This window comes from Vicia villosa, linkage group LG1 (assembly GCF_029867415.1).
Source record: "Vicia villosa cultivar HV-30 ecotype Madison, WI linkage group LG1, Vvil1.0, whole genome shotgun sequence".
In the NCBI taxonomy this organism is placed as follows: Eukaryota; Viridiplantae; Streptophyta; class Magnoliopsida; order Fabales; family Fabaceae; genus Vicia; species Vicia villosa.
In genome coordinates, this window is record NC_081180.1 from 24,146,958 (window position 1) to 24,164,164 (window position 17,207).

The following is a 17,207-nucleotide window of genomic DNA, read 5'->3' on the forward strand; positions in this document are numbered from 1 at the left end:
GTTGTATTTTGCTATATTTTTAACAGGTAAACATTCATTCACTTAGCTTCATAATTTTGTATGCTAGTATTTAGAATCAATACCGAAACCGCAAAATCAAAACTAACTCGAAATTATGTTGAAAAATTAACTCGAAACTATGAATACAGAACCGTAAAAAGTAGCTTACCGTAAAAAATAAGACAAAACTCCAAAACATGAAAGATATAGATTGGGGATTCAGGTTCCGAAGTCGCGGATTTAAGCTCTGAAATCGTAAAAATTTAGACCAGAGCCTGGGCATGTGCCCAGCCTGGCCGGGCCTTAAAACCGCCCATGCTGAATACTATTTCTCCAATACTCACTATGGACAGTAATATCTCTATTCTTGACTATACTCTTGATCATCCAAGAGCTATATATCTTAGGCTCCCACTGCATAATGCTAACACCTTTCAGGTAGTAAGCTTCAATCCACCGAATCCACAACTTATCTGATTTCATATGGAGATTCCAGAGCAACTTCAGAATTGTAGCTTTGTTCCAGTCACTAAGATAAGTCATATTTAATCCACCTGCATTATTAGGAAGGCAGATTTTATCCCAAGCTACAAGGGCTTTTCTTCCCACAGCTTTGCCAGACCAAAGAAAGTTTTTACATATCACTTCAATTCTCTGGATAATTTTCTTAGGGAGGGGAAAAGCTTGCATCCAATACCCTGCTATGGACATCAAGGTACTCTTGACAAGCTGCTTCCTACCTGCATAGCTAAGCAGACTAACAGACCAATTATGTACTTTCTCAAGCATTCTATCAATAATAGGTTGACATTGATAGATAGTGAGCTTTCTAGTAGATAAAGGGACCCCCCAAATATTTGAATGGGAGTTTACCGACACCAAAATTGATTGTAGTAGCAATGTCATGCTGCATTTGATCATTTAGTCCACCAAAGTATATTCTACATTTTGCTGGATTTGCCCTCAGACCAGTAGCCTCAGAAAATTGGTGAAACTTATCCATCATATGCCTGATAGAATTCACATCACCTCTTGCAAATAAAAGCAAGTCATCTGCAAAACATATATTTGTGATTCCTAGTTTAGCACATCTTGGATGGAAATTAAAGCCAGCAGACTGTTTGAGAGTACCAAGGAGCCTATGTAAGTATTCCATGATTAGGGTAAAAAGAAGAGGTGAGATGGGGTCACCCTGTCTCAACCCTCTTTTTGCTTGGAGAATTTTGCTCATCTGCCCATTTACTAAGTATCTATATGAGACTCCTCTAACCATGATCATGATCCATCTAAAAAACTGATTTGGGAAGTTCATTTCCTTCATTATTTGCTCCAGGGAATCCCACTCCACAGTATCATATGCTTTCTGTAAATCAATTTGAATGGTGCACCTGGGTGAAAGATGTTTCCTATTGTAACCTCTCAATAATTCAAAGGCCAGAATGATGTTATCATGAATTGTTTTACCTGGCAGGAATGCTGTCTGGCTATCATCAACAACAGAGTTAATCACTTTGTTTAATCTTTTAGTAAGGACCTTGGAGATAATTTTGTACAGGGTGGTACATCATGCTATAGGCCTCATCTCTTTCATGGATTTAGCATCTTTAGTCTTGGGGATCAGGGTCACAAGGGCACAATTCACTGCCCTGTACATCCTGTTATTCACAAAGAAGTCTTGCACCACCTTCATAACATCACTTTTAATAACTGTCCAGCTGGCCTTATAAAATTTAGCATTATAGCCATCCACACCTGGTGCTTTAGTATCCCCCATGCTACTGATGGCCTGCCAAATCTCAGCTTCAGTCACAGGAACAATAAGACTATCTTGTTGCTCTCTACTTAATTGAGCTCCATCTCTCAAGCTACAAATATCCACCTGGCTTCTCTGCATAGCAGTTTGACCAATCAGCTTTGAATAAAATGATATCACCTCCATCTCAATGTCTTTCTATTCAGTGAGCCTATTACCTTGAGCATATTCTAGTTCCTTGATTTGGATTTGCTTGTTTTTGGATTTGAGATTTGCATATAAGTATGCATTATTTCCATCACCCAGTTTAATCTAATCACACTTAAGCTTCTGTTGCAAAATCCTCTCTTCCAGTTCAGTATTTTTTAGCACTTCATCAGTCCAGAATTTAACATTTTGGCACAGGGTTTGGTTCATCTGATCAGATGCTAGCAGTGTTTGGGCTTTATCAAGTTGCTCTCTACTCACTTCAAGATTTCTGATCCCCTCAGTCATTTGCCAAGTCAAACCCTTCAGGCTATACTGTAACTTATAAAGGTTTTTCCAAAATTGCTCCATTTGATTTCCTGAGTCAAGATGAATCCAGTTTGCCCTTATTACATGTAGGGGTGGAAATAGGCTGGGCCGAGCTAGGCTTTTCCAAGCCTAAGCCTGGTCTGTCAAAAAAACTGAAGCCTAAGCCTGGCCTGTGGCCTGTCGTAGGCTTATTTTTTAGGCCTGAGCTTGGCCTTTTCGAAGGCCTGGTTAGCCTATTAGCCTATATAAAAGCCTATTTGTTTTAGACATATGTATATAAGCAATTAAAATAATGTTTAAATAGACTAACTAACTAAAAGATCAAGAGACTAAAAATTTGTTTGCATTGACTTATTTTAACTTACCTCTAAACATAATTTTTACAAGACTACTTGTTTAAGAGAACTTATGAAAACAATGTTCATCAGATGTTTTCATCTTATTTTTACAAGTTCTTCAAGATAACTAAATTTTATTTATGTATTTTAATTCAAAGTATAAAACATAACATAATGATAATAAAAAAATATTCATATTTATTTAAATAGGCCGGCCTGATAGGCTTAAAAGGCTTCTTTTAGGGCCTGAGGCCTAGCCTTTTTAACTAAATAGGTTTATAAAAAAGCCTAGGCCTTTTCTATTTAAAAATAATGTGTGGCCTGGCCTGAGCCTATATAGGCTAGCCTGTAGGCCCCTGTTATCGGCCTGGCCTATTTCCACCCCTAATTACATGCAGAAAATTAGCATGGCCAGCTATACAATTCAGAAACTTAAATCTATGCTTGATTTTCTTTATTGTTTGAAGGCTATCCAACTTGATTCTCAAAGGAGCATGGTCAGAGATATTGGGATTGAGTACCTCAACACTACTATTAGGGAACACTCTGTACCAATCAGCATTAACAAGGGCCCTATCAATTTTGGAACTAATAGGGTTAGCAAGTTGCTTGTTTGACCAAGTGAACCAAGCTCCTATAGTTTCATGTTCTGAGAGATTACTATTAGCCATCATTAACTCCATATCAATATACTCAGCCAGATGTACATCATTACCACCAATTCTATCACCCACTTTCATAATGTTATTGAAATCACCTACAACCATCCAAGGGCCCTGAATATGAACACTGATTCTAGTGAGATCCTGCCATAAATTCCTCCTATTATTAAGCTGATTGTGAGCATACAGTATAGTGAGGTGATGAGATAAATTTTCAGCCTTGTTGTATACAGCACTATGAACTAATTGTTCAGTTTTCTCGCTAGGGATTATGCTCCAAAGGTAAGGATCCCAAGCCAACCAGATCCTACCATTCCTATGCTGATCATAATTATCTATGAAGTCCCAGTCAAACCCTAGTCTCTTCCTAATAGCTTCACTATTATTAATCTTAACACGAGTTTCAAGTAATGCTATACAACTAACCTATAGTTTCTTGAAGTGGGCTTCAACCTCCAGGCATCTAGCAGTTTTGTTGAGCCCTCTCACATTCCAGCAGATCATGTAACACCCTCTATCTAAGAGATCTCTCCTATCAGAAGTCCATCAAATCCATTCCTGATTTCAACACTCACTTCTGCAGGTTCCTTTCCTTTTCTACCTTTGCTCTGGATAGTGGTCCATGGTCCTTCTACAACCTTCAATTGGTCTGCAGGCTTTCTCACTTCATCTGAACTTTTAGGTTCCTCAGGTGGCTTCTTCTGCTCCCATACTCATTGTGGCTCTTTCTTTTTCTTACCTACATCCTCCTTTTATTTACACTCATGTCCTACTTTGTTACAACTTTTGCAAAAAGGTGGTCTCCATTCATACTCCACTTGGATCATTTTCTCACCCAGTGGATTCTTGATTGTGATATGATGTCGTAGTTCCTGTGTAACATCCACTTCAATGAGGACTCGTGCATACGACACCCGAAGCTTCTTTACTGTACACTCATCAGTCATGATTGGCTTTCCTATGGCACTAGCAATTTTACCAATGCTCTGATCCCCCCAGCAGTACAATGGCAATTGAGGAAACATCACCCAAATAGGTAACACCCTCAATACATCTTCCTGCAGTGTAAATTTTGGATTCCATTCATGAAGCAAGATAGGCTTCTTGAAGATAGAGTATGGTCCTCTCATTAACACAACATCCCTATCAACTTTATCCTTGAAATGAATAATGAAGTATCCCTCTTCATTATAGTACAGATCTGGTAGTGTCACAAAGTTCCAAGTTGTAGTCATGAATTTCTTGACTACATTCATAGAAAGCTCATTTCCAATAGCATACATGATAAGGGCATTTTTCCAGAATTCCATCTCTGATGCTACATCATTTTCCTCAAGCTGAACTTCAATATCTCCGTTTTTTATGAGTGGCGCCGTGTAGGAGAGTTCACTACCATTCGCTGGGAGTCTATTTCCTTTAATTACATCCACCCATAGTTTTGGATTCTGGTCAGCATCCTTCTCAACCTCCTCGTGTTTTCCCTCAATGTTCGGTATCTCCTTTATCGTATCCAACTTTTTCACTACATTCCCAGATTTGCTCGTAGTTCCTGTAGGTCCTTGTCCACTTGGGATTGGAGTTGACGAGAATACTCTCACACTCGCCGGTGGAGTCATCGCCGCCTTTTTCTTCGGCCGGCCACGCCCCATATCCAATCCAAAGGATAGTCCCAAACCTAGATCCCCTCTGCCGTAGTCCTAACCCTAATGTTAGGAATTTAAACTACCACCACAGGTTTGTCGTGTCTGTTTCTACCCTATACCTTTTGTACGTTCTTCGCCGGAAAATTTCAAACGTCGGAAATCGCCAATCGCCAATCGGAAATCGCCAGACAAAACCCTCTCTCTTTTAACTATTCACTAACTTTATTATTCACTTTTTTATATTTTTTAGAGATTTTTTTATTCATTAGTTTTAGTTCATAGTTATTCTATTCATTATTGCTATTATAAAGTTTTTTTAAAAAAATATTTTTATTAATTTAATTTCATGAAATTTATATTAAAAAATATTTATGTAATTTAGAATATTTTCTTTTATAGAGAAATTCTTTTTAGCTAAATTTTTTATTATTATAATTATTATTATTGTTATTTTTTTATTACTATAATATTTTTATTTTTTTGAATAGCAAAACAAATTACTATAATAGCATATTTATTCTAATATTTATATTTAAATAAGTAAGTTATTTTTTAAACGTAGATATTTTTTAGATGGAGAAAGAAAAAAGAAATAAAAAAAGAAAATGAAATTGAAGTATGTACCATATAAGAGCTAATATAAAATATAAGAGTATAAATGTATCGTATAAGAGGTGTTAGAAGTAAGGCCAAAGGTGAAAAATACCTACAAATCAACATGTATATATTTTAATTGATTTTTATAAAAGAATATAGACTTGAGTTAAATTTTAAATTAAATAAAATTATACCATATCTGTTAAAATAACTTTACCAACATCAACAAAGCTTGATAGGTCAAATATATACTTTTCCTCATTGGAGACAAATAATATAACCAATATCTCTTAATGCAAATTTTAAATAGTTTAAACATACGGTTGTAAAAAAAAAACATATGTGTTTTTTTATTTAATTTTACAAAATTAAGACAATTAGTTGTCAGAGAAAAAAATTGACATGATTTTTTATAAGTAAAATCACTTGTTTTGAAATAGTGAATGATTGAAATATATGAAGTTATTAGTGACAAAAATGTATTATATAACATTTGGAACGACTAATAAGTTGGACTAATCTCACACATCAAAGTATACAAAGTTACCTGCGATATAGATGTTTTATGTTAAACTTGGAACAACATGTTCTAGATATGAGAAAACCAACAATTATATATAACTAAGATCTCATTACGTATGTAAAATTTATTTTTTATGACTCTATAATTCATAATTCTAAACTTACAATTTTGGTGATAGGAGGAATCTCATAAACTCCATAATCTATAATTTGTTATATGGAATAGTGCAATTAAAATAATTTATTTGTGAAAAGAGAGTGGACATGACCATGAAAAATAATGTCTTGATGATATTTTGTGTTTTCTATAGGTAGTATAAACACGTTATATATATGTTAAGGAATATTTCAAAGAAAATTGAAATATACAAGTGAAAGAGTTTCGGTTACAAATTATAAAATAATTAAGAATGAATCCACTATTATATTGTAAAATATTTAATGTAATATTTAAAAATGAATTCATAACGTTTTATGAAGAAATTTCAGTTACAAATTAAGTGAAATGTTAAAAAATGAATTTTACGAACATGCTTAGTGAAAAAATTAAATTTTTGTTCCAATAATTAAAAAAATAATTTAAAATGATAGATTTTTAAATGATCAATATAGTATTTGTGATATTAAATAAGAAAATATTTTTATAAGAACATTTTTTTCTAGCTAAAATTTTATAAGAATATTTTTCATCTTACTAAATATAAATAAGAATTATTTTACAGAAATAATTTTTTTTCTAGCTAAGATTTTTAAAGTAAATAGAATACAAAAAGTGAGAATCAAAATAAAGTTACTTTTAAAACCTAATAATTTAAAAACGTTACAAATTAAATTTTGGATAAGCCATATATTAAATTATTAAGTTCTAATGCTTTAAAATCAAAAAATATTTTAACAATTCATTTTTAAATATTATATACAAATAGAATATATATATATATATATATATATATATATATATATATATATATATATATATATATATATATATATATTGAGGATTTTGCATAATTTAATAATCATAATCAGTAAAAAAATCATGAAAATATAATTACTTCAACTATTTTAAGTTTAATATTTAAATTTAAATTTGAAAATTTTAACTTATTAATTGTATTTTGCCTATTTAAAATTGTATTTTTATTTTTTCTCTATTTTAAGTTATTTATTTAAAATTTATTTTTATAAATATTATAATTAATAATTATCATTATTATTAATAATTATTAATATAATTTTAATTTAATAAATCTAATATATATATATATAAGTTCTTTTATCTAATATTTTAATAATTTATTTTCTTCATGTATTAAATTAGAAATGAGGTTTTATTAATTGGTAGAATTTTGTAAAATTTTGTGAGGATGATACATAAACATGAGGCTATGTGAAGATGACATATAATAAGCATGAGGCTATGTGAAGATGACACATAAATAAAGTTAGGGGTTTTTGTCTAGGGTTGTCATCATGGCAACCTTAGATTTATATTAAGTAGATTCTCTATTTTAAGTTATTTATTTAAAATTTATTTTTATAAATATTATAATTAATAAGTATCATTATTATTATTATTATTATTAATTATTAATATAATTTTAATTTAATAAATAATATATATATATATATATATATATATATATATATATATATATATATATATATGGCCGGCCCAATCAATGCAGAGGCCCCGTTCTAATTTTAAAAATGGGCCCAAATTTTAAATATAAATACAATTATAATAATTAAGAAAGACACATAAAAATTACATTTAAGTATTAATCAATAATAAGTTTAATTATAATTATTTTGAGTTTTGATTTATCTCAATTTTTGTATGTATTGAATTTTTTTATAGCATTTTTTTATTTATCGGATTTTTATTATAACATTTTATTTATTTCGATTAATATTTTTGAAAAAAATTGAATCTTTTAAAAATTTGGGGCCTCCTAAAATTTGGGACCCTGTGCTGTAGCACTTCATTCACATGTATAGGGCCGACCCTATATATATATATACATATATATATATATATATATATATATATATATATATATATATATATATATATATATAATATTTTAATAATTTATTTTCTTCATGTATTAAATTAGAAATGAGGTTTTATTTATTCGTAGAATTTTGTCAGAATGATACATAAACATGAGACTATGTGAAGATGACACATAAGCATGAGGCTATGTTAAGATTACACATAAGCAAAGGCTAAGGATTTTTGTCTAGGGTTGTTATTATGATAACCTTATATTTATATTAAGTAGATGCGAAAGAATTGACCTAGCGGAGGAATATTCAGGTCTCAAGGGTTTGATCCGCTTGGAGTCACGAAAAAAACAATATAGAATTAATCTTTGGATTTATGTGTCTATTATTAGATTATATTCTTGGTATTTAATAAAAATAAATAATTATATAGCATGATCTAATTCTAGAGGAAGTACATTAATTATTTTAAATTAATAAATATTATTTAGTAACCACGTGTCGCAATGGTATCATACGTCATAGTCGGTGTTACAGTCGGTTACGCCTCCAACTTTTACGTGCATTATATAAGCCCTCATAAACCCTAACACAAATTCCACAAACTTATCAAACAATAGCTCGCTGCTGCGGAAGCAATAGTCTCAAACTCCACAAACACATTAAAAGAGAAGCTTTCGCAGCAGCACACAAATAACTAAATAATCAAAATGTCTCGCTCTCTCCCACAAGCTAAACATCTTGTTTCTCAATCTCTCCCCCTCTTTCATCTTCAACGGTCGGTCCCAATTTCCATTCATAGTAATATTTTCATTTAATTTGCTTTAATCTAATCTCACACACTAAATTTACTACTTGTTTTCTCTTGTAGCCGAGGTTTTGCTGCGGCATCTGATGTTTCAGCGAGAGTTGGCCAAGGAAAGTTTGAAGAGAAGCCCGTGTCAAGAGATGGCCAAGAGGCCTGCTCGGCTTGGGTCCCAGATCCGGAAACCGGATATTACAGGCCCATTAACTGCACACCTAAAATTGATCCGGTGGAGCTCCGAAAGATGCTACTCAAACACAATACCAGACCATCCAACTAAAGCATAGAGGAGTTGCCACCTATAGTTAGGTGCCATTTTGAGATTTTGGGTTTTTCCGGTTTTGCGGCTAGTTTATCTTTTTATGCTAAGCTTTAGAAGTAACTCTAGAGCAACAAATTTTGGTTCATGTTGCTGTTTTTTTTTGGTATGTTTCAACTTTGTGTCAGTTTTGATCAATCTATATCTATAGAGAATATTTTTTTTCAAGTTACATCTATGAAAGTATTTTAAAATTAAAATGGTATACGTAGTTTAAAATGGTATACGTTAAAGAAAATTTAAATTAATTTAGTTTAGGAAAATTTTCATAGATATAATTTCGAAACGTCTTAAAAATAGAATTTTTTGTAAATATACCTACGGAATTTTCTGTCATATTTGAGTCGTAGTTTGGCAGCTTTGCAGTCCAGATATACTGTGAGGTTCCACCGTCTAGTTCCCTCTTGTGGGGAATGAAGGCACGAGCATGTGGCTAGACTTCAATGTAGTCATCAACCTCTCCCCGATTATCGGAAAGTGCTGCAATATCCATGCCTAAAATGAAAATAAAAAATACTGGAATCAATCATTATTACGAATATAGAACAAAAAGTAGTGAACAATATAGAAAGATATAATATTGTTACCGGTGAAGCTCCCAACATTCATAACAATTGGGTTGGGTTTGTTTCGGAGCGACATCTACGAAACTATCCTAACATAATTATTTCGTAGATATGCACCTACGGAACATTCTGCAACTTCTCAAACGTAACAATGACGTTTATTACTGTTAAGAACCTATAAAATTTTATATTTGAGCTCTTGATCGTACATTTTACACAACAAACAATATCTATATTGTCTCTAAAATATGTTTCTAAAACTGGATAGAAAAATGTGGAAGGAAGATCGTCCATTTTACACAACAAACAATATCAACATTGTCTCTAAAATATGTTTCTAAAATTCGATAGAAAAATAACTTTGGTAGAATGAAGATTTTTTGAGATCGGAAGAGTTTGAGGGAGTTTATGAAAATGAAAAGTTTTGTAAATGATGGAGGAGAAGAGTTTCGCTCTATTATAATCAAATGATTTTGTAGATAGTACATGACAAGAAAACTTTCATATGTGCATATATGGAACAAATCAACTTAAAGTAAAAAAATATACGTCTGAAGATATATCTACAAAAATAGAAGGTATTTTTGAAAATCTACATTGTACATAAAAGACTCAGACGATTCATGGGAGATAAGAATTTCTCTTAAATTTTAATTATATTTGTGGGTTATTTATATTTTTTAGATTTAAAAATAAAATGTAAATTTTAAAAGAAGAAAAGATAAGAGAAATATCTTTATATTCAAATATGTTTTATAATTTATTTTTTAATGCATATACAAAATCACTCGTTCGTAAGCACGCATTTTTACTATTATTTTGTGTCTACCATAGTGATTATTGTTGGTGCACAATGAATAAAGATGATGACAAAGAGAATAATAGAATAACGGCGCAAAAGAGATGAGAGAATAAATGTTGTATTCTACTATTAATGATAGCTATTACAAGGCTATTTATAGGAAAAGAAAATCTTGCCACATAAGCCCTAAAACAGTAAACTTAGTGAACAAGTCTAAGGTACAAACAGTACAGTACTACAAAATACTGAAGTACCCTTACTACTAAACAGCTAAGCTAATGGGACCCAGATAACATCTTCTGGTCAATACTATCTTCTGAGTAACCATCAGAAGATCAGCCCACATCAGAACTTCTGATGCTCATCTTCTGAATATTGAATTACTCTTCAATACCATCCCTTAATTCATATTCTTCACTCAAAGCTGACAACGCCAATTCCATCCCTCAAGAGCAGAAATTGATCCGTCTTGATCGCCTTCGTCAAAACATCTGCCATCTGCTTCTGGGTGCTGCAGTGCACAACTTCTAATGTTCCATTCTGGACTTGGCTTCTCAAAAAATGATACTTAGTATCAATATGCTTGCTTCTTCCGTGTAACACCGGATTCTTGGCAAGATTGATTGCAGACTTGTTATCAATCATCAGCTTCAGAGGCTTCTTCACTTTAATCTTCAGATCTTCTAATAAGTTCAATGCCACACAGCTTGACATGCAGCTACAGCGCCTGTGATGTACTCAGCTTCACAGGTTGATAGAGCAACAACAGGTTGCTTCTTGGAATTCCAAGAAATAGGACCTCCCAGAAACATGAACAAATATCCAGAAGTACTCCTTCTATCAACTCTGTCTCCACACCAATCAGAATCAGAATAACTCAATAACTCTGATTCTTCCTTTCTCCCAGAAGGAAACAATATGCCAAACTTCAGAGTTTCCTTGACATACCACAAGATTCTGACAGCAGCTTGGTAATGGGACCACTTAGGTTTACTCATGAACCTACTAACCAATCCAACTGCATAGCATATATCAGGCCTGGTATTACACAAATACCTTAGAGAACCAACCAGTTGTTTGAAGATCGTAGCATCAACATCTTCACCTTCAGAGTCAGAGTCCAACTTCTGATTCGTTTTTTACGGTGTAACAGCAGCTTTGCAATTCTCCAGCTTGAATTTCTTCAGAAGTTCTAACTCACACTTTAGCTGATGCAGAATGATACCATCTTCTGAGTACAAAATCTCCATCCCTAGAAAATATGACATTTTCCCAAGGTCTGTAATCTCAAACTCATTCATCAGCACCTTCTTGAACTTCATCAGATCTTCTGGACAACTCCCTGTAAGCAATATGTCATCAACATACAGACACAGCAGAATCATATTGCTTCCAGAATGTTGCACATAAACTCCATATTCCATCTCACACTTCTGAAACCCTTGCTTCTTGAAAATGAATCAATCTTCAAATTCCAAGCTCTGGGTGCTTGCTTCAATGCATACAGAGCTTTGTGTAATTTGTACACTATCCCTTCCTTATTATTTTTCACAAAGCCAGGGGGTTGTGACACGTATACCTCCTCTTGTAATGGACCGTTCAGAAATGCGGACTTTACATCCAGATGCATCAAGGACCAACCTCTGTTCGTAGCTAACGCAATCACCAGTCTGATTGTTTCATGTCTAGCTACAGGAGCAAACACCTCAAAGTAATCTAGTCCAGGTTTCTGAAGAAAACCTCTAGCCACTAGCCTTGCTTTGTGTTTACCAACTGATCCATCTGGCTTCATCTTTACTTTGAAAACTCATCTGACGCTGATGGCTTTCTTCTCCTTTGGAAGTTATGTCAGCTTCCAAGTTTTGTTTCTTTCTATAGCCTCAAGTTCTTCTTTCATGGCATTCAGCCAGACCTTCTTCTTGAGCATTTCTTCTATACTCACTGGTTCAGAATCTACTAACATAGCACACTGAATGACCTCTCCTTCTGAGTCAACTTTTGTGTCTTGCAACATGTCAAAATCTGCAAACCTTCTTGGTATAGTTCTGACTCTTTGTGGTCGCTGAGCTACTTCAGAGTCAGCTACTCCAGAGTCACCACCTCCATGATCATCTCCAGAAGCTTGTCCTCTAGACCCTATGTCTTCAGAGTTTTCCCTTCCAGAATCATGACTACCACCAGACTCTGGATCATCATCAGAATCTGGATCAGAATCAGATTCACCATCTGACTCATCTTCAGAAGATGCTTCATCTTCTGACTCGTCTTCAGAAGATTCTTCATCTTCTGACTCTAACTTTTCTTCAAAAGTTATCTCTACATCAGAAGTTGGTTGAGACTCTCTCCAATCCCAAATTTCTGATACAAATGGCAATCTGGGTTGTTTGCCTTTCATGCATACCTCACATGACTTCTCAGGCTTCACAATCTTAGGAATGCCACGTACAAGCTTCTTAGAACTTAGATGCCCCAGGCTTCTATAGTTCAAGTGCCCCAACCTCTTGTGCCACAGCTTACTATCACCTTCTGAGCCTTCAGCACTTAGACACTCTATTTCAGCTGTTTCTACATTCACCTTGAATGTTCTGTTGCTTCAGATTGCATAATCAACTTCTGATTGGAATCATACAACTTCAAGAGGTTGTTCTTCATAACAACTGAGAAACATTTCTCAATGAGCTGACCCACACTCATCAGATTGATTCTGATTCCAGGAACATACCAAACGTCTTTGATCAGAACAGTCTTTCCATTCTTCACTTCGACTTTGACATTTCCCATACCTTCTGCATAAAGATACTTATCATCAGCACATCTGATCTTTGTCCTCCTTTCAGAGTCAAAGTCTATTAGCCATTGTTTGTTTCCAGTCAAGTGATTTGAACACCCAGTGTCCATATACCACCATTCTGACGAACATCTTTTGTCCGACTCTGAAACCATCAATAGCACAGGTTTATCATCTGATCCTCCTCTGGCTATATTTTCTTCTTCTGATCTCCTTCCTTTATTTGCCAAATAGTCTCTAGCAAAATGGCCAAACTGTTTGCAACAGTAACATTGAACTTTCTTCTTATCCTTTCCCTTCTGATATCTCTTCTCATCAGAAGTTGAGGCTTCCTTCTGGAATCTATCACCACGTCTATGCTTCTGGTCCTTCTTGACAAAAGAAGCCTTCAGAGCTTGCTCAACTTCTCTCTCAGAAGTTCTCTCAGTCAGACGCAACTCTTGTGCTTCTAAACTACTTTGCAACTCTTCTATTCTCATGGTTTCCAGATCTTTAGAATGTTCAATAGATACAACAATATAATCAAATTGAGGAGTAAGTGACCTCAATATCTTCTCTATGATTACTTGTTCATAAAGGGTTTCTCCACAAGCCTTCATCTCATTAGTGATCACAATCACTCTAGAGATATACTCAGAGACTTTCTCATTGTTCTTCATGTTGAGATTCTCATATTGCTTTCTCAGGGATTGAAGCTTCACCTTCTTCACTGATACATCACCACCGTAACACCTGACTAGTATATCCCACGCCTCCTTTGACGTCATAGAATCAGCAATCTTCTCAAACACATTCACATCCACACACTGATGGATAAAGAACAACGTCTTTCGGTCTCTCTTCTTCGTCTCTCTCTGCGCTTCTCTTTGTTCTTCCGTTGCATCCGCTGCAACCGGAACATATCCTCCAGTGACAAGATCTAGAACATCTTGAGCACCAAATAATACACGCATTTGAATCATCCATCTATTCCAGTTTTTACCATCAAGAACTGGAAGTTTGGTATTCAAATTACTTCCACTCATCTTTAAACTTGTGCAGACAAAAACAGAGTTCACTCACACTCACACAGTGTTTCCCAACCCACAAACAACCAAGAAAAATGTGATTCAACACAACTTTGTTTCCCAGAAACAAAATCAATCACACAGTCACACAAACTCACGTTCACTCGTGTTTCCCTGTGTTTGGAACCGGAGCTCTAGATACCAATTGTTGGTGCACAATGAATAAAGATGATGACAAAGAGAATAATAGAATAACGGCGCAAAAGAGATGAGAGAATAAATGTTGTATTCTACTATTAATGATAGTTATCACAAGGCTATTTATAGGAAAAGAAAATCTTGCCACATAAGCCCTAAAACAGTAAACTTAGTGAACAAGTCTAAGGTACAAACAGTACAGTACTACAAAATACTGAAGTACCCTTACTACTAAACAGCTAAGCTAATGAGACCCAGATAACATCTTTTGGTCAATACTATCTTCTGAGTAACCATCAGAAGATCAGCCCACATCAGAACTTATGATGCTCATCTTCTGAATATTGAATTACTCTTCAATAATTTATTGTAATATTGATGAATTTTTTTACTCTTCGTCATTAGGTATAATTTGCTCTACTTAATCGAGGCTATACTTTTATAAATTTATTGATTATTTTTCTAATGCGCGTACAAAATTAAAAAATAATAAAAAATGACATTTTAATAAATTAACTTTAAATTAGAAATAAAAAAGCGTTTTAGAATAAATTAGATATAAATAATTGAAAAATATGTATACTTTAAAAATATGATAAGTGTATCTTAATTTTTATTTAATAAAAATCAAAAATAATTTTAAAGGTTTATAATTTTTTTTATAAACATTTAAAGGTGTATAATTGAATTAACTAGTTCTCAAAAAAAATTAATTTATATACAGGAACAAGTTTAATATTGATTCAAATATTTTTTATAATAAAAATAATATTTATTTCCTAAAAAAATATTGTAATTTAAATTATTTTTATATACAAATATTATTATAGACACGGGCTTATTATCCCTTTTAAAAATAATTAACTTTTTTAATAAAACAATTTTGTCTTTCTGTCGTTTCATTTTATTATATTTTAAAAATAAATGTGTGTAATATACCAATATCCCATCCATACAATATTTTACTAGTTATTTTAATATTTGCAATATGCTTAATTTTTTTTTCAAATTAAAAATAATTTAAAAATGACATTTTAATAAATTAACTTTAAATTAGAAATAAAAAACCGTTTTAGAATAAATTAGATATAAATGATTGAAAAATATGTATACTTTAAAAATATGATAAGTGTATCTTAATTTTTATTCAATAAAAATCAAAAATAATTTTAAAGGATTATAATTTTTTTTATAAACGTTTAAAGGTGTATAATTGAATTGACTAGATCTAAAAAAAAATTAATTTATATACAGGAAGAAGTTTAATATTGATTTAAATATTTTATAAATAATATTAAAATAAAAATAATATTTATTTACTAAAAAAATATATTGTAATTTAAATTATTTTTATATACAATTATAATTATAGACACGGGCTTATTATCCCTTTTAAAAATAATTAACTCTTTTAATAAAACAATTTTATCTTTCTCTCGTTTTATTTTATTATATTTTAAAAATAAATGTGTGTAATATACCAATATCCCATGCATACAATATTTTACTAGTTATTTTAATATTTGCAATATGCTTAATTTTTTTTTCTTATAATACTTTTCTTATAATACTGATCACAAACTAAGTCGACCATATATTTAGCCATTTTTCTGATTTTTGAGTGTTTATAGAGGTTTCAGCACTAGTTTTTTATAGGGTTGTTTATGGTACAGTTCATATAAAAAATTGAACTGAATCGAACAAAAAATTATAATAAAAATTCACTCGAACTGAATTGAACCGTTTTAATTTACAAAGAATCGAATTGAATCAAAATTATTGGTTTGATATACTGTTTAAAATTTTTGAATAGTACCGAACCGTTAGAAAATAATTTTTCCCAAACCGAATTGTATATCAAAGAACATAACAGTTTAGCTATTTTTCAATTTAAAAAAACAATATTTTAAATTTTGATTCAGTTCGCGTTCAGTTTCAATTTGGTTTGGTTCTAGAACTGTTTGTGTTTAATGGTTTGATTCACTAATCAAATATAATGATTCAGTTATTTTAACTTCAGTTCGGTTCGGTTCGACGATTCAATTCTATTATAAAAATCTCAGTTAAAAATATTTAAGGGTTAAATATGTTTTTGATTCTTATAAATATTTTAAAATTTATTTTTAGTTCTTATAAAAAAATGACATATTTTAGTTTTTATAAAATATTTATGTATATAGTTTTATTTCAGTTATTTTTTTAAATTTTTTTTAAAAATTGATTATCTTTTCAATTTTAAAAATATTTATGTACCAAATTTTAGAATTTTTTAAAATAATAATAATTAAATATGTTAATTTTTTAAAGTTTAAAAAAATTAGTGATAAAAAATTTTAAATTTCAAGAGACTATACCAATTTAATATAAAATTGTTGGGGGTATTACCTTAGGCATGGGGGTGTCTGATAGAAAACTAGTCATTAAGAATCTTTAGAGTTGTCGATAGGGGTGTGCAAAATATCCGGTTGTGATGTCCAAATCCATAACCAAATCTAAACCACTTTTAAATATCCGGATATAATTGAATGATTATTAATCGCTTTAGTTATTAATGATTTGATTATCCATTCATATAATCCGGATATAATTAAATGGTTATTAACCGGTTAAATTATTTTGGATTCGGTTATAATCCGGTTATTATCCAAATCCAAATATTTTAATTCTCTAAAAAGAAATTT

At 31.8% G+C, this 17,207-nt stretch overlaps 1 protein-coding gene and 1 long non-coding RNA gene across 2 annotated transcripts; one reads left to right on the forward strand and one right to left on the reverse strand.

Moving 5' to 3' along the window:
* Positions 1-303: 303 nt before the first annotated feature.
* Positions 304-1,273, reverse strand: LOC131593425 (uncharacterized). Its single transcript, XM_058865949.1, has 2 exons — positions 874-1,273; positions 304-740 (listed from the first exon to the last, which is right to left on the reverse strand). The coding sequence occupies exons 1-2, from the start codon at positions 1,271-1,273 to the stop codon at positions 304-306; spliced, it is 837 nt and encodes a 278-aa protein (XP_058721932.1).
* A 7,365-nt stretch (positions 1,274-8,638) lies between these two features.
* LOC131602913 (uncharacterized) lies at positions 8,639-9,333 on the forward strand. Its single transcript, XR_009284184.1, has 2 exons — positions 8,639-8,819; positions 8,913-9,333. It is a non-coding gene; the product is annotated as an uncharacterized LOC131602913 (long non-coding RNA).
* The last annotated feature ends 7,874 nt before the right edge of the window (positions 9,334-17,207 follow it).